The 19,478-nt window shown below is 30.0% G+C and overlaps 1 protein-coding gene across 1 annotated transcript; it reads left to right on the top strand.

Moving 5' to 3' along the window:
* The first annotated feature begins 455 nt into the window (after positions 1-455).
* On the top strand, positions 456-19,137 carry LOC134721604 (uncharacterized). The gene is made up of 13 exons (XM_063584711.1): positions 456-634; positions 3,705-3,940; positions 4,678-4,781; positions 5,959-6,097; positions 7,297-7,400; positions 11,384-11,440; positions 11,662-11,829; positions 13,410-13,540; positions 14,565-14,707; positions 15,471-15,555; positions 16,288-16,346; positions 18,308-18,412; positions 18,876-19,137. Exons 2-13 carry the CDS (start codon positions 3,728-3,730, stop codon positions 18,945-18,947), a joined length of 1,380 nt encoding a protein of 459 aa, XP_063440781.1. The 5' UTR covers positions 456-634; positions 3,705-3,727; the 3' UTR covers positions 18,948-19,137.
* The last annotated feature ends 341 nt before the right edge of the window (positions 19,138-19,478 follow it).

Here is a 19,478-nt window from a genome sequence, read left to right as displayed (position 1 = left end):
TTTGTACTGGTATGGATAGTAAACCCCATATTGACAGAAACAAGTGCCTGTGATTATAAAAATGATGAATTTTCCCGTGACCCAAAAGCATCTGTTGAAGACACAGGTATAAACAATATAATGGAACTACATGTGTGTGCTCTGTATATTTGTTTAAGTTAAGTCTGGATTTTGCAATTTGATTGGAATCAAGGATTAGTATTTTAAGTAGGATCTTTTTATACAAATCCTTGTTGGAATATAGTTGTACACATCTGTATTTGCATTTCTGCCAATCAAGCTATTGTCAGGCACACCTCCACTATACAAAGGACTTTTTTGAAAGAGGATTGAAATAAATAAACAATCAGGATATAAATCCAAAATTAAAGGTTCATTCCAGGAACGATACACACTATATATATTCGGTCCCGAGTCCGGTTTCGTCGTCTATATTTTAGCTTTATTAGCAACTGGTTTCCCATTTAGAAATACATTTGTTTGTTAACGACAGATGGTACGGATCCAGTTAATGTAACAAACAACAAAGTTCAGAAACTCGTCTGAGAGACAGACACATGTACAAACTCATCAGATGTTAAAAGTTAATGCTGCATATAAACTAGAAGTTCTGCTTATTGTCTTTATTATCTGTGTATGTACATGTATATCATGTTTTCTCAATGCGTCATTCATCGTGCTTGTGATATCAAAATTGTAAAAAGTAAAAACACAAAAATACTGAACTCCGAGGAAAATTCAAAAGGGAAAATCAAAAATCAAAAGGCAAAATCAAAATTCCAAACACATCAAACGAATGGATACCAACTGTCATATTCCTAACTTGGTGCAGGCATTTTCTAATGTAGAAGATGGTGGATTGAACCTGGTTTTATAGCTAGCTAAACCTCTCACTTGTATGACAGTCACATCAAAATTTCCATTACAGTGTCAACGATGTATGAACAAAACAAACATAATCGTTCTGTTTTATAGTCTTTAGTGAGTGCATACCTGCCAAATTTTCAAAATGGCCATGCAGGTTTTGCATGCAAGATGGCTGTCATAGTCAAACCTTCAAGGGGGCCTGCAAATACATTTCAATGTTGTTTTTTGTCTACTTCATACCTTTATTAGCTGAAAGTAATTGTAAAATAAATTGTGGACAAAATTGCTCTTTCAAAATTTCAATTTGGGAGCCTCCATGGGGGAAATCCCCCGCAAATAAACGTATTTACACTTTTGGTATTTAGCTGTATCTTGCCTCCAAATGACCTTACATCACCTCCAAATAACCTTTTGACGTCAAGCAACAATCACTTTTTAGTTGTGAGGTCATATGTTTTGAATTATGAAGTCAAAGTTTACGGGAACCTGTGTGATGTTATGTAATGGCGGACAAATTTGCATACAAGTGTAAATACGTCTATAGTGACAGTTGGCAGGTATGTGAGTGTCAACTTGACACATATAATCTCTTCTTATTTAGATCAATCTGATAATAATATGAGGCAGGCATTACCTGTAAATGGGGACGAAGTCTGTATGAATTATTTTTTTGTAACTTAAATATTTGTTAAAAAAAAAGAAACGGAAATACTGTAACGTTTCCGATTTTGGTTCTGTTGTTAGGGATTTTAGTTGTGACGTTCTTTAAGCTATGACGTCATTTGAAATGTAAACAAAGAAACGCTATCATTATAGGTAACGTTTTTTCATATCAATGAATTATTAAAAATGAAATTGGTATTTTTCGTTCCTTCCTATTTAATATACTAGACTGATCAATATATATTTTACTCAAAGTTTCATACAAAGAGACCGGAAAAAGGAAGTACATTGTAGATTTCTGCGCAGATGCTGAAATCGAAAAACATGACTTAAAAAAAATTGAACGATTTTGAGAAAATTCCGGGAAAATTTTCCTGATTTTTTATTTTTTTTTATTGATTTTTCTACTGTTATTGGGGACTTTGTCCCCATAAAATAGAATTAAACGCCTTTTAAACCCTCTTGCTGCCAAGTTTTTTCTTGCTTTGTCACGCCAAAAGCATCTTCATGTTTCTTGTCTATGATGTTGCAAAACTTGTGCCTCTCTGTAGAACAGCGCTTTCCCGCCGTCCCTATTTTTTTCCGCATCAATGTAGGTGTAATTATGAAAAGCGATGTAAATGTAATTATATGAAGGTTACAGCTCTAAGATTGTTATATTAAAACAATGTTTTTTATACAGCATCATTTAAAAATACAATTTTCTTTAGTAGTGATTTTTGAAACTTCTCTAATGTTTGCATGTTTGATGGACCTGGTTGTAGTTTTTCTAAACCATAAGTGAGAACTGGTTGAATGTATGTTTTGTAGAGGGATATTGATGTTACTAAGGTTGTTAGATTTATGAAAAACAGCTGACAGGAGACTACATTGTATATGCAGTGCAACACACTTTTGTTGTAATTTGTTTGACATGAAACAATGTGAAATGTTTCTGATTTCATTCTTGATGTTGGTCAAATTAATTTAAACCTAAATGTGTTGAACTTGCTACATTTGGCATTTCTTGCATGGTTATATACTATTTAAAAACAAAATTATGATTGGTAACTTTTCTAGTTTTGTTATCCACCTCTATGATTACACTTTTTTGTGGTTGTAAAGTGTAGTGATATAAGTGACTGGCGATATTGCAGAGCCCCTGAGCATGATTAATTAAAATTTGTTAGTCATATGGGCTCAGGGTTCCCGCTAAGGATTTTTGAAGGCGAGTCCAGGGACTCGTCATTTTTGGCCATGGTGAGTCCAACAGCAAGAAGAATATATTTTATTCCAATATGTTATATTTTATCCTCCATGGCCTAACAGACCAATGAAATGACATTAAATTCAGATTACTTTTTAAACTTTTGCTATAAAATGATGATATTTGTGTTTAACTGTGTTCAGTTTATACAAAATTTTACAATCTTGATGCATCTGTGGACTCACCAGTTTTAAAAATGGTGAGTCCAGACAGATTTTGATGAGTCCAGGACTCATGGACTCGCCTTAGCGAGAACCCTGTCAGGGCTGTCACTCTAAACTGCAATATCTTCTGCACCTGCTACAGCGTTATTGTTATTGTGACCAATTTTACATCCTTGAGTTGATACAATTTATTATCATTAAATGATTGTTTTTTACCTGTAAAAAAAGATCACAGGCTGTAAGATAAGATAAAACACTAAGTGATTATCAATAATTTCATCCTAAAACATTGATGTCTCCACAAATATTGTCAGCTGGTAGAACATTGATTTTTTTAAACAATTAAATTTACATTACAGAATTGATTGTGTTGATTCACAGATACATGTAGTATATATAGTATAACAATTGTATTAATTTTATTCATGTACAACACTAGACATATCTGAAAAAAATAGATTTGGTTGTTGTTTTTTTTTCATTTTCTTGTCATATAGGTCAGATTCATTGTACATGAACAATGTATGTCTTATGCATGTATCCTTTTGTTAATGTCCTATTGACATAAAAAAAAAAATCCACTAGATAGCATGTATAGTGACCAACATTTATCATCCTTTTCATAAATTGAATTATCATTTAAAAGAAAAATAGATACAACTTAACAAATTTTCCAATTTCAAAGCCAATAACAGCTCTGTTATCATCCTTTATTTTGTCATACACCATGAATTAATTAAACACATGTATTTCCTGTCTTCCAGATGCATTTAAACCATTAGATCCCATGAAGACAGACACCATGTCTACAATGCAGTGGAAGAAACAGTGGATTGTTGCTATTGGTATTGTAGTGACTGTGTTCCTGATCTACTTGTTTGTTTCTGTAGGCTCGTCCAACAATAAATTCACAACAGAATGGCCGCAGGAAACAGAAAAGGAACATAATCAACAGTATCGTTTCTGGCCCTCTTTCAAGGTCGATACTCAACATAATGAGGTAATAATTACATTTCATACAAAACATCTGCAACCTTTTTATGTGATTTTTTTACATATATATCATTTGTATATAGAAAGTCTAAATATTTATCAATTCATGTTTACATTTTTTTAAATTCCTATAATATAGTGGTACAGCTGAATCATCTTATGTTTTAAATATGTTACTTGAATGTTAAAAATGCAATTGAAAATGCTCATTGTTGAAGGCCGTACGGTGACCAATAGTTGTTAATGTCTGTGTCATTTTGGTCTTTTGTGGATAGCTGTCTCATTAACAATCATACCATATCTTCTTTTTTATAATTAGATAATATTAAAAAAAAAAAATAACAAATTCTAATTCTTCTAAGAACTCTTTCTTTAATGGTTTAAACTGGTTTGTGTGTTTCTATTATCTGTTGAAAATTATTGTATCCCCTTCCTTTGCAGTACTGTTGGTTAATTTTTCAAACATTAAAAACAAAATTCCATGGTTACAAGTTGAACATATACATCATGAACATGTATGCATTCTGCATTGTTCTGTATTAATCCAAATGCCAAAAAGATTCACATGTAAAAATGTTATTTTCTTCATACTCTATATTTACTTTTATCAATTCCAACAGTTTGTGATGTAATTTCAGAATAATACATTGAATTATTTCTATGAACCATATGCCTGAACATGATAAAATGAATTGGTATGTGTGTTTTGAAACATGATTAATATTCATAGTCTTATAATTTCAGAAATGGCTTAAATCCACATGTCTCAAGTCTGAAGATGATCTATCCCTGGATGGAATTATGGAAATTCAGAAAAAATGGAGCCAAAGTCAAGATTCTGAATGCAGGTACATGTATATTGTTATCAAAATTTATAAAATGTGATAAATATAGATTCTTACATTGATACCAGTGGATTATGGGATTTATCCAATCGAGATAGTTAAATTATCAGTTTTAAAGTCCGAGCCGCCTCGGCGAGGACTTTAAAATTGATAATTTAACTATTGAGATTGGATAAATCCGATAATCCACGAGTAACTATATAAGAATCTGTTTCTCTAATGATTGAAAAGACATTTTCTTTTTTTGTTAACCGAAAATCCCCTTCGAGTGCCTTTCACATTGCACGAAGTTGTCAATTTCATTAACACCTGTTATCATATTTTGATTCATTCAGTTAGCTAAAAATGTCATGACCCTTAAAATCATCCAATGATCTTTTTGAGATCACCAGCAACCACACGTTGATTAAATTTTTTTATACAATGGGTTCGGAAAGGGTTAAATTTCCATAGAGTTAGAGAAATAATTTTATTACATTGGCTGCAATGAATTACATTGATTTCCCAATTAAATAAAAACCGATAATTTCACATGTGAAATATATAATAAACGTGGTTATTTCACTCTCTGACGTTATACAACAAAAGGCATTGTCAAGACGTCGATAACGGCGGATCAAAACAAAGTGTGAATGCGTAGAAAAAAAAGATATAGTTCCTTACATGTTTTACATTAATTTCTTTAAAAAAAAAGCCATTTGACAATGTAATAAAAAGAATAACTAATTACGAAAAGCTTGTGTTTGAAGATCTAGTATAATTAGTCAGGAGTTTTGATGTTATTTACATATTTTAAAATTAATTAAGAAAAAAGAGTAATAGAATGTTTCATCATATGATCTTAAAACAAAACTATAATGTTTATTATATCCCACCATAACTTTGAGTAAAAATATCATGTAAGGTAAATTAACAAGAAAAGCCATGTGTAGGTTTAAAAAACTCTTTTGTAATTGATTGTTGTCTCATTTAAAGCCATACACCATTTCTTTATTTGGATTTTTACAGCAAAATGGAGTGTGTCAATATGAAGAACTGAAACCAGACAGAATATAACATTTCAAACTGTTAAACTCTCTATGATGCAACTACATTGTCTTTTGAAACAAAATTAAAAACCAAACTATAGCTTTGAAATTACTTGGAAACTAGCTGATACTGTTGCTTCTAATATTTTCAGGAGAGTGTACACAATGTTTACCTCTATATTTACAATAACATCACATCCAGCAAGGGTAGTTATTCCAGATACATTTGCTGTTAAAGTTAGAAAATGGTTGGGAAACAAAGAAGAATTGTTTCAGTCTGTTAAAAAACAAGTGAGTTGATACAACATACATCTAATTAAGAAATTATTAATTCATGTTGTGCGCTATGCTCATTAAATGGTTAGGCATTATATTTCTCAATATCTTTATTCCAAGCATAAGCGATTAAATTTTTTTTATACAGACAGTTCAGATAAAAAAAAAATAGCAAACCCATTAACCAGCCACTTTGTTTTGATGAAACAAAATGTTTATATTTGTTTGATATATATATTGACATATAAATTGTCCGAATACATATAAACTTACTTTTTTAATATTTAATTAAATTTTAAAGCAAGTTACTCTCAAACCAAGTTCAATTTTGGTCTCCAACATTTTTCAAAATGGAACTGAAGTTGCAAATTCGCTAGTAACCTACTGTTTGTCTCCTCAGCAAAGGGGTGTACAAGTAGGTGATATAGATGTACCATGCATCAATCAATTAATATTTTTGTCTATGTTTGTGTCCGTCCTTGTGTCAGTTTATTGCCAGTTTTTATGAAATTTTTATCATAGATTTATATCAGCAATGTCTCCAACTATTTTAAAAATGAAACATTTTATGGAAGAAACAGAATAGTCACAGAAAGGTAGATCAGTGTTTGCCATAGAATTTAAACATGCCAAAATATAAGGAGGATTTAAATTGTTGAGGACAGGATCATTGTTAAAGATTCGTAAAAAAATTTATTATCTGAACCAAAACGAATATGATAGATATAAGAAGATATGGTATGAGTGCCAATGATAGAAACATATTTCTCTAATTTTTGTGTTATTTTCCTATTTCCTGACCGGTGTGATAAAAAAAATTCTGCTCACTAGTGAAAAATCTGTTCTCGGCAAATGATTAGTCAAAATGTTTTGTTTTCTTCTCAATTTTCCTATTGTGACGTCATGAAAAAATGCGACCTTGACGGATGACGTTGTATATAAAGAGCACAATTTTCTGAAAATCTTTGAAAAAGACCGATAAAAAGCATTAGAGAAACAGATTCCGACACTATTAAATGTGCAAGCCTCACGCTTTAAATAATAAAATTTAACTGTCTCAAGTGGAGAAATATTGTAATACACTTGTTGCAGTGTAACAATCTATATTTCTTAATCTTTGTGTGGTGAAAAACTGGTGGCTTTCATTTTCATTATACATGAAGATATCATTGTGAAATATACCATGACACTATCATTTATTATCTTTTTTCCAGACAGTGATGTTTATTTACAATGAGTATACTAGAGAACAGAACGTATATAATCCACTGAGAGAGAAGAGACCTATGGGTGTTCCGCCTAGACCTGAAACAGAATAGTAAATATTTTGTATTCTAATTAAATATTCGCTTTGACCTCAACCCAGTGTAATTGTTATTATTAAATGATACAAAAGAAGTTTTTCAGATTTTAGTAAAGACAACTTAATTTTCAACACTTTACACTTATTATTGGATGACAAAACAAAACTTTACACTTATCATTGAATAACAGAACAACACTTTACACTTATTATTGGATGACAAAACAAAACTTTACACTTATCATTGGATAACAGAACAACTTGACACCAATCATTTGTTAACAGAACAACACTTTACACTAAGTCTTATTATTAGATAAAAAAATAAACACTTTACACTTATCTTTGGATAACAGAACAACTTGACACTAATCATTGAATATCAGAACAACATTACACTGATCATTGGATAAGTGAACCAACACTTTACACTTATCATTAAATAATAGAACCAACACTTTACACTTATCATTAAATAATAGAACCAACACTTGACACTTATCATTAAATAATAGAACCAACAGTTTACACTTATCATTAAATAATAGAACCAACACTTTACACTTATCATTAAATAATAGAACCAACACTTTACACTTATCATTAAATAATAGAACCAACACTTTACACTTTAATATCATTAAATAATAGAACCAACACTTTACACTTATCATTGAATAATAGAACTAACACTTTACACTTATCATTAAATAATAGAACCAACACTTTACACTTATCATTGAATAACAGAAACAACACTTTACACTTATCATTGAATAATAGAACCAACACTTTACACTTATCATTGAATAATAGAACCAACACTTTACACTTATCATTGAATAATAGAACCAACACTTTACACTTATCATTAAATAACAGAAACAACACTTTACACTTATCATTAAATAATAGAACCAACACTTTACACTTATTGAATAATAGAACCAACACTTTACACTTATCATTAAATAATAGAACCAACACTTTACACTTATCATTAAATAATAGAACCAACACTTTACCCTTATCATTGAATAACAGAAACAACACTTTACACTTATCATTAGATAACAGAAACAACACTTTACACTTATCATTGAAAAATAGAACCAACACTTTACACTTATTATTAAATAATAGAACCAACACTTTACACTTATCATTAAATAATAGAACCAACACTTTACACTTATTATTAAATAATAGAACCAACACTTTACACTTATCATTAGATAACAGAAACAACACTTTACACTTATCATTAGATAACAGAACCAACACTTTACACTTATCATTAAATAATAGAACCAACACTTTACACTTATTATTAAATAATAGAACCAACACTTTACACTTATTATTTGATAACAGAAACAACACTTTACACTTATAATTAGATAACAGAAACAACACTTTACACTTATCATTAGATAACAGAACCAACACTTTACACTGATCATTGAATAATAGAACCAACACTTTACACTTATCATTGAATAAAAGAACCAACACTTTACACTTATCATTGAATAATAGAACCAACACTTTACACTTATCATTAAATAACAGAAACAACACTTAACACTTATCATTAAATAATAGAACCAACACTTTACACTTATTGAATAATAGAACCAACACTTTACACTTATCATTAAATAATAGAACCAACACTTTACACTTATCATTAAATAATAGAACCAACACTTTACCCTTATCATTGAATAACAGAAACAACACTTTACACTTATCATTAGATAACAGAAACAACACTTTACACTTATCATTGAATAATAGAACCAACACTTTACACTTATTATTAAATAATAGAACCAACACTTTACACTAATCATTAGATAACAGAACCAACACTTTACACTTATCATTAGATAACAGAACCAACACTTTACACTTATCATTAAATAATAGAACCAACACTTTACACTTATCATTAAATAATAGAACCAACACTTTACACTTTAATATCATTAAATAATAGAACCAACACTTTACACTTATCATTGAATAATAGAACTAACACTTTACACTTATCATTGACTAATAGAACCAACACTTTACACTTTAATATCATTAAATAATAGAACCAACACTTTACACTTATCATTAAATAATAGAACCAACACTTTACACTTATCATTGAATAATAGAACTAACACTTTACACTTATCATTAAATAATAGAACCAACACTTTACATTTATCATTGAATAACAGAAACAACACTTTACACTTATCATTGAATAATAGAACCAACACTTTACACTTATCATTAAATAATAGAACCAACACTTTACACTTATCATTAAATAATAGAACCAACACTTTACACTTATCATTGAATAATAGAACCAACACTTTACACTTATCATTAGATAACAGAAACAACACTTTACACTTATCATTGAATAATAGAAACAACACTTTACACTTATAATTAGATAACAGAAACAACACTTTACACTTATCATTAGATAACAGAACCAACACTTTACACTTATCATTGAATAATAGAACCAACACTTTACACTTATCATTGAATAATAGAACCAACACTTTACACTTATCATTGAATAATAGAACCAACACTTTACACTTATCATTAAATAACAGAAACAACACTTTACACTTATCATTAAATAATAGAACCAACACTTTACCCTTATCATTGAATAACAGAAACAACACTTTACACTTATCATTAGATAACAGAAACAACACTTTACACTTATCATTAGATAACAGAAACTACACTTTACACTTTTCATTGAATAATAGAACCAACACTTTACACTTATTATTAAATAATAGAACCAACACTTTACACTTATCATTAAATGATATAACCAACACTTTACACTTATTATTAAATAATAGAACCAACACTTTACACTTATCATTAGATAACAGAAACAACACTTTACACTTATCATTAGATAACAGAACCAACACTTTACACTTATCATTAAATAATAGAACCAACACTTTACACTTATTATTAAATAATAGAACCAACACTTTACACTTATCATTAGATAACAGAAACAACACTTTACACTTAAAGTTAGATAACAGAAACAACACTTTACACTTATCATTAGATAACAGAACCAACACTTTACACTTATCATTAAATAATAGAACCAACACTTTACACTTATTATTAAATAATAGAACCAACACTTTACACTTATCATTAGATAACAGAAACAACACTTTACACTTATAGTTAGATAACAGAAACAACACTTTACACTTATCATTAGATAACAGAACCAACACTTTACACTTATCATTGAATAATAGAACCAACACTTTACACTTATCATTGAATAATAGAACCAACACTTTACACTTATCATTGAATAATAGAACCAACACTTTACACTTATCATTAAATAACAGAAACAACACTTTACACTTATCATTAAATAATAGAACCAACACTTTACACTTATTGAATAATAGAACCAACACTTTACACTTATCATTAAATAATAGAACCAACACTTTACACTTATCATTAAATAATAGAACCAACACTTTACCCTTATCATTGAATAACAGAAACAACACTTTACACTTATCATTAGATAACAGAAACAACACTTTACACTTATCATTGAATAATAGAACCAACACTTTACACTTATTATTAAATAATAGAACCAACACTTTACACTTATCATTAAATAATAGAACCAACACTTTACACTTATTATTAAATAATAGAACCAACACTTTACACTTATCATTAGATAACAGAAACAACACTTTACACTTATCATTAGATAACAGAACCAACACTACATTAATGTTACATTGTATCATTAGTAAACAGAACAAAAACTTGACACTTATCACTAGATAACAGAAATACTTGTATTATGTCAGTATACATATTCATTTGTCTATTATATTGGATAATTCCCATGTTTCTGGTTGATAGAAATAGTATATTGTGTGAGTTTTTTTCAGTGTAGAAGAACTGGTACAGAAAACACAACCATCCTGTGACTTCTGTAAATACAGATTGTAAGTCTCATCCTCTATGAATTTATTTCTTCAAATTTTATGCATATTAAGATCAAGGTCAGCGCATACTTAAATAAAATTATATGTGGCTTTGGTTTTTCGGATTATCATCTTATGAATTGTATGTTCTAAAAAAGGAGAAATTTGAATTTTACATTCTGATTACTAAAATAACAAATATTTAATGAGATGTGGTAAATTTTGTACGATTTTTTACTCAGGAATACAGCAGAGGACACATTTGGCCGTGTAGAATCAGAACATTCATTCACAGCAGCTAACACGTTTAAACTAGACTCCTGGCATACATTGATTTTGTTAAAGAAGCATCATCCACTAAATTGGACCTATGTAGAATATAGAGATCTCATGAGCACAGCACAAAAATGGTTGGTATATATTGTCATAGCATGATTAAGTTCTGACATTATATATCAGAATGTTTTCCTGTTGAAATAAAATTAGACTCAATATAATATTAAGATATATTAATGAAGTTAAGGAGTTTATAATACCAATTTTTTAATGAAAAAAGTTTAGCAATTTGTCATTTAAAGGTCAACAGACAGGGTTGAAACAGGTATATGATTTTAATTGATTACTATTTGAGGACAAATCAACTTCGTTTTTTTTTTATCTTTGACAAAAGTGTTGGAGATAACAATTCTTGTAGTCAACATTTAGGTTCATTCTGTGGTTCAAGTTTTTTAGATATCATTTACTTTGACTAACCTAAATGGACATAATGTTTTTCATAGGGATGGCCACGAGTACTGGAGTACTCGGGTACTAACTCAGAAGGCAGAGCTTGAGTACAATTTTAGTACTCTTGTACTCATTTGCCTGTTTTAAATCTTGAGATTTTTCTCCTCAAATTGTCCAGTTCCGTTGAAATAATTCTTCGTAATTCAATGTAAAATTCATTAACAACGTAAATACCTTTATTCTGAGATTTCTATTTGTTACTAGTATATAGTAGTCTGTTCCTTCGGAGTGGATGTTTTCATGTGCACTACTTGTTACAAAATAATTAGAAACTCAAACTGTTTTTCATCTGAAGTTGTTGACCAGATCATATTTCTAAACAAAAATAAAATCAAAATACCCTGCAGTAAATCCTACTGATTTGGGACATTTTTAACAGGGTTTGTACATGTACATAGATCAACACTTTCATTGATTAATAACTCATCACAATTTGTAAAGGTACCTTTCTTTTGTTAGTAAAGACTTCTATGTAAACATTATTGGTTTGAGATGTACGTTTAAATTAAATGAATTACTCATTATTTGAAACTAAACTGTTGTTTGGTTTATTTTCAATTTAATGAGAGGCCACAGATATGAGAGTGACATTTAAACCCATAAGTCGAACGTAAACTGTACAGTGTGGAGTTCAATTTTTATGCCCCACCTACAATAGTAGAGGGGCATTATGTTTTCTGGTCTGTGCATTAGTTCATCTGAACGTCCGTCCGTCTGTCCATCCGTCTGTTTGTTCGTTTTTCTGTCCAGTTTCAGGTTTAAGTTTTTGGTCGAGATAGTTTTTGATGAGGTTGAAGTCCAATCAACCTGAAACTTAGTATATATGTTCCTTATGATATGATCTTTCTAATTTTAATGTCAAATTAGAGTTCTTACCCCAATTTCACGGTCCACTGAACATAGAAAATGATAGTGCGAGTGGGGCATCCATTTACTGGGGACACATTCTTGTTTATACTTATTTAAACAGCCTCCTTGAAATACATGAAGTATAAACTTAAAAAACTTCTTCATGTTCAAGTAACTGCATCTGATGAAAAAAAAATATTGTATTATTTTACTGATTTTACTGATAAATGGGCTTCAGTTTTGGCAGTCAACATTACACTAGATTGCTGAAGCAGCAACCATGTATAATGAGTAACTAATATCTTAATAAGGTTTATGTTGTTGTTGATACAGAATAAATAAGATTTTATTACAGGTTAGATAAGGCATATCAACAAAATTCCCGATACAAATATCCCATGTTTGTATGGGACCTTCTGCCTCATGCAGGAGCTAGTCAAGTTCACCCACATGTTCATGGATTTTTAGATGCAGACAGATATCAAGGTTAGTAACACTAGTAATGTCATATGATACCGTATAGCGGGTTATTTTCAGGGGGTGTAAAATTTTCGCTTATTTTCACAGACAGAACAAAATTGCCAAAATAAATGCCTCCAATTTGAAACGGCACATTCAAAGGCATTCATAAGGTTTTGAATCTGCCCAAATAAAACCGGCAACATATTTTGTATATCTTGTTCAATGAAAATCATGAAATTTTACACCCTTGAAAATAACCCGCTATACGGTATTGGGTTGATTAACAAATTCAACATATTATACCTAACCACATTATTCATTCATGCCAAAAGAATAGAAATTAACTAATATTTAATTTTTTTGCTAGCAATATTTAAGTACAACATGACCAGTAATCTCATCATTAATCAAACACTCAATTCTAAATTAACAGTCAGATTCACAAACTGTTGTAAAAAATAATACATTTTATCAAACATCTTATTTGATTTGATGCACAGAATATATGGAATTTATGATACTAGATCCAGATGATACAAAATTGACAGTACACCCATGTCTTGCCGCTTTGTAATTAGAAAATATCAACTGATTATAATAACTTTGAATTTAATGTAAAGTAATCAAGTCAACTTTGAATTTAATGTAAAGTAATCAAGTCAACTTTGAATTTAATGTAAAGTAATCAAGTCAACTTTGAATTTAATGTAAAGTAATCAAGTCAACTTTGAATTTAATGTAAAGTTATCAAGTCAAAAAATGATATGATTTTTGAAATGCTATCAGTGTCACATACATTTTTGTACAATTTTCAAGTAGAGCAGAAATTGCTCACTCTTCCAGAGCCCCTTAGATTTGTTCGTTTTGTTCAGTCTTTAGTTTTCTATGTAATGTGTAATTGACTTCAAGGTCATTTTTTCTGTGTCATTTTCAGTTTCTCTCCAACTTTTGAGTTAAGGGTGTCTCATTGGTATCTTTTGCCTCTCTTTTAAATCATGGAATTATTTCTTTTAAATAACTTACAACTTTTTTTATATTTACCATTCAGGTGCTGTAGAGAATTGGAGAGTAGGAGCAGATGAATACAATGAAGATTTTCCAACTCAGAATTATTTTTCTGATTTTGTGTCAATACACATGTCCTTAGGATTAGCTGTACAATATGGAGACGCAGTAGCCATAGCTAGTATTGTGAGTAATTACTAATATGATGCTGGAAAATAAAGCAAAAAAATTCTCAGTGCTAAAAATACCTGATATTTGTCCTTAATTGAATAAACTAAGTTTTAAAAACGATACCATTGGTCAAACTGGTATGACTTCCCATCTGATCTAACAGCAACACATGAACATTTTCTCCATGATTTTAAAGCCCTAATTGTGACATTTAAATGAACAACAATCGCTTATGCTTTTGGGATAATGGCTAATTATACTTTATAAAGTCTAGAAAGGTTTCATTATAAAAATGTAATCTAGGAAAAGCCACACAATATATAGACCACCAAATAAGCATTGTAGGTGCTGGTTTTGTTTGTCTCATTTGAACATTGTTATGCTGTCAAATGCATACCATAATCTTGTACATGTTCTAGTGGTCTTGTGGTAGCTTGTTCCTAATGCAGAAAGTTATTGGTTCAGTCCCTGGCTCTGTTAAAGCAAAGACTTTTAAAAAAAAATGAGGTTAGCTTCCTGTCTGACAAGCAAGCAACATCTAAAGGTTTAGCTCATAGTCAGAATAATCTTTCTTAATTGTATGATACTTTGTCCTGCATACTTGTCAGCTAGAACAATAAAATCCAGCTTAGCATCTCAGCTAGTACAAAGAAAGATATAGTCATATCTCATAGAAATTGTCCTAAATGTATATAAATGGAATTTTTGTAGAAACTTATTGTAGAACTTTATGCAGTTATTATAAATCAATAAAATAATAAATCACCTTTCATTTCAGTTACCAAAAAAAGACAATGAAGTTATAGTATTAGGTCAAAGACCATCTGAAGATTTTTTCAAGTTACAATATTTTGTTTATAGAGGTAGGTTTACTGGTACTTGGGAGAATTTCTTCAAATATTTTGGATAAATACTTAAAATTTTTTGATAACATGATTAATAAAAGTTTGAAAAAAATGAGATGTAGATTAACTTCGTGGAAAGGATACACTCATAATACACTTTCAGAATTGTAGTTACTTTTCCCAAATGCCATTGAGTTTAACTGCTAAAAAATAAAAAAAAATAAACATATTACACAGAAATTTAGAAAAATTTCATCAAAGCAGCATATTTATATTAAATAGACTGTTAGATCATGATAATATGTTTTTAAAATTTATTGATTATAATAAACATGTACGTCAAAGTAATCAGTTCTTTAAGTAGAAAACTTGACCATTTATCCAAAGTAACAGTAAGTTCCCTTTATATATTTACAAAGCTGACTCTTCTCAACATTTTAAATGGTTACCACTAGCTAACGTGAAATACTTGGGCCAACAAATGTAGAAACATGGTGTCTCTGAATAAAACCAAGATCAGTATGATGGGCGCCAAGTAGTGTTATAAACTTGTTGATTCAATTGCAGAAGACTCGTTATTTTATTGTATTCCAGGGACAAACATACTTTTATATAACAGAAATTTGAGATACCAGGAGTGAACAAATGTTTATTAATTGGGACAGCTGTTTTACCTTTAGATAGCTGGAACTTTTGAAATATAGAGTTTGATATAACAAGAGTTAACTGCATAATGTATTTTTCTTCCAGCTTTCATAGAAGATATGAAAAAGCTGTGTTTTAGTTCAGGATTTGCTTTGCCTAGTCTGGTGAGTGATATGTTATAACTTCCCTCTTAATTTGGGTAGCGACTACATGAAATGCAATCAAACCCCTATGGAACTGACTGGATATCTAAGTACTATATATACCATGGCTTTTACGAGTTAACATATTTAAACAAACGAATCCGAAGGATGAGTTTGTTTAAATATGTTAATGAGTAAGACACATGGTATATAAAATTTGTTATATAAATAAAATGATTGACAGCTTCAAGGCCGTGAACTGATATTGGAAATTGATCACGTTACAGTTTTATCCAATGAAATGGAAGCTCGCGCAAGTCACTTTTGCGCCTCTTGTATGATCTTCTGTGTATTTCATGTAATATTATAGAACCCCTAAATTTGCAGAAAGTAAAGAAAATATCGGATTTTCCCTATTTTTTTTAGTTTTGCGCCCCGTGTATGATTGTATGCGCACGGGTAATTTCATAATGTCATCAGACTGAGGTAAACAAAAAAGTCGGATTCCAACGACAAGGATTAAATAATTATTCTAATGACGGTAAGAATTGTTTTTTGTTTGTTTTCAAGGTATCATACAAATTAATCATATTTTCAGAATTTTCATCTCATTGAAAAATGCATATTTATACATTTATAGTTTTCGTACAAACTGCTTTTCTTCCGTTATTTTATTAATTCGATTATAAGATTATTTATTAGAACACAATTTTAATTCATAAAACACTGTATTTAAGCAGTAGCAGATCCAGGGAGCGTAGATAGAGTACGTCCCCCTAATTGATCGCCAAAAAAAATCATGTTTTTTTCACAGATATTTGTAGCCGATATTTATTCCTTTGTCTATATGTACCCCCTTTTAAATCAAAAATTTAATTGAATTTTCACAAGGGAAATAATATTTTTACATTTTATTTTTCTTTCAAAACTGAAAGAAGAATCATTTAGTAATTGTTTCCAAAATTAAGGAAATTCGTAATAATCCTATATAGTTTGAAAAAGGTTTCTTGAGATGTGGTACACATTATTTATTGCTTTGTGTTATAAAATGAAGATCTTGACCTTTTAGTACGTTTTACAGTTTCTAAATATTTTAGAGGCGGATACCTTTCAAAAAGAAGGTGGAGCTTCAGCCATGAAATAACATGAAAATGAATATGTTATACCATGGCTGAAGCTCCGCCTTGTTTCCTTTGGATTCTAGTTGAGTTGCATATTTAATTAGCAAAGTATGGTACAACATCAATTTGCATATAATATACCATGGTTTTCCATCAGCACACCTTTTAAGCAAATTGTTTCATAAAAACATCAAAGGAAAAAATCCAATTTATGTTACAAATCTTGCTTATCACTGACACTTCCTTTTTGATCCCCATTGTATAGTGCATAGATCATGTTGATCAAAGCAATCTACGCATCTTATCCAAGAACATTCCCGCAATTTATCAATGTAATATATGCTCAGATATTCAAGTCACAAAATGATGTTACACTTATCAAAAAAAAATTTAAAAACTTTTGCAAGGTGCAAGAATCTATTTTCTGTTCTAAAAATATGAATAGATGTCATTGTTAAAGTCATCTTGAACAATGGGAGTCATCTTCCTTTGTCCAGAATTGTAGCTGAAACAACTGTGCCCAAAACGTTATACAATTCAATATTTAATTTTACTTCCCACTGATACATTAAAGCATTCTTTACCCTTCAGTGCCTACACACAATCCCTTTTGCTGTATATTTACTGATTGTGTGTCATAGATAGGGTCATTTTCTTGTATTTTTTGCTGTGCATGTACTAATTTTATGTCATGGACAGTTACCCAAAATATTTTCCTTTCTACCAGTAATAACTACTGTTGGTGGTAGTAAATGTATTCTGTTAATCAGTGACTCAATTTTGCTTATTTTAAGCCAATTTATTTTCATTTGAAAATATTTTGATTATTTTTTTTTATAATTCTTATTTTCTTTTTTTTAGGATGAGGCAGCTGGGGAAGGTAAAATTCCAGCATATGTTAGAGCAATAACCAGAGGTGCAGTTGAGGAAATAAGATCTGATATAAGTTCATTAGAATTATTTACTGTAAGTTTAAAATTGCAACATCTGCTCTTATAACTTCAAATTTGGACGAAGATTTATTTTTTTGGTGACTTATAAATATTCTAATGAGAATTAAGAACTTTTGGAATCACTTTTTCTCTGAAATTCAAATAGGAAGCACATTTGTCTATTGCATATTTTGTTTGCTTTTGAAAGATTTGAATTCTCAAAGGCACATATTTATTTCAATTGATAGTGTCTTGCTTTGCATTTATAAAAACCTGAAACTGAAAGAAAGTTATTGAATTTCACAATTTTGAACACATATGTGCATACTTGTATATGAATTAAGAAATTTGGACATAAAAAGAAAATAATTGAGCCTTTGATGAGCATAATATTTGTCATGTCATGTCATGAAATAAATTAAAAAAAAACATTCTACCCACAAATGAGATATTTATTTCGTGATTTAAGTATGAGTTATTTAATATTTTTATTTCAGTCACAAAATGCCAACACAGATCCATATAAAGTCATCAAGTTCATTAGAGAATCCATAAAGAAAAGATCCTGATAGCGAAAGTACATTAGAAGTCTGTGATTTATCAAGTTCATTTGTATGTGAGGTTATATTTTGTGAAAGTGGGTATTTATATTATGTATGAGTGCAGATCTTTTTTATAATAAATATTAAATTATTTCAATGTTGTAGTGCAATTTCCAAAACATGTTTGAATTTTTAACTACTTGTAGACTTTTGTCCTTGGTATCACTACAAACTGCTCAGAGTCTGAATTGACCAGTTTTTGTGCTCGACCAGTAAAATCGAGCACACATTTTACTCGACTAGTCTCGACATTGTCTCGACTGGACTTAACTGTACTTAAGTGTACTCGACTAGGTCTCGACTTTACTTAATTAGTCTGAAATGGTCTTGACCAAGGCTCGACCTGTCTCGACCTGTCTTGACTAGTCTCGACTCAGTCTGAACCAGTCTCGACCTGTCTCGACTAGTCTCGACTCAGTCTGAACCAGTCTCGACCTGTCTCGACTGGTCTTGACCTTCAAATTTAGTTTTGACTGGTATAAAGAAGCCCATCTAACT

Source organism: Mytilus trossulus, chromosome 1, assembly GCF_036588685.1.
Source record: "Mytilus trossulus isolate FHL-02 chromosome 1, PNRI_Mtr1.1.1.hap1, whole genome shotgun sequence".
Taxonomy (NCBI): Eukaryota; Metazoa; Mollusca; class Bivalvia; order Mytilida; family Mytilidae; genus Mytilus; species Mytilus trossulus.
Note: the sequence above shows the minus strand (reverse complement) of the source record. Positions and strands in the feature narration are given on the sequence as shown.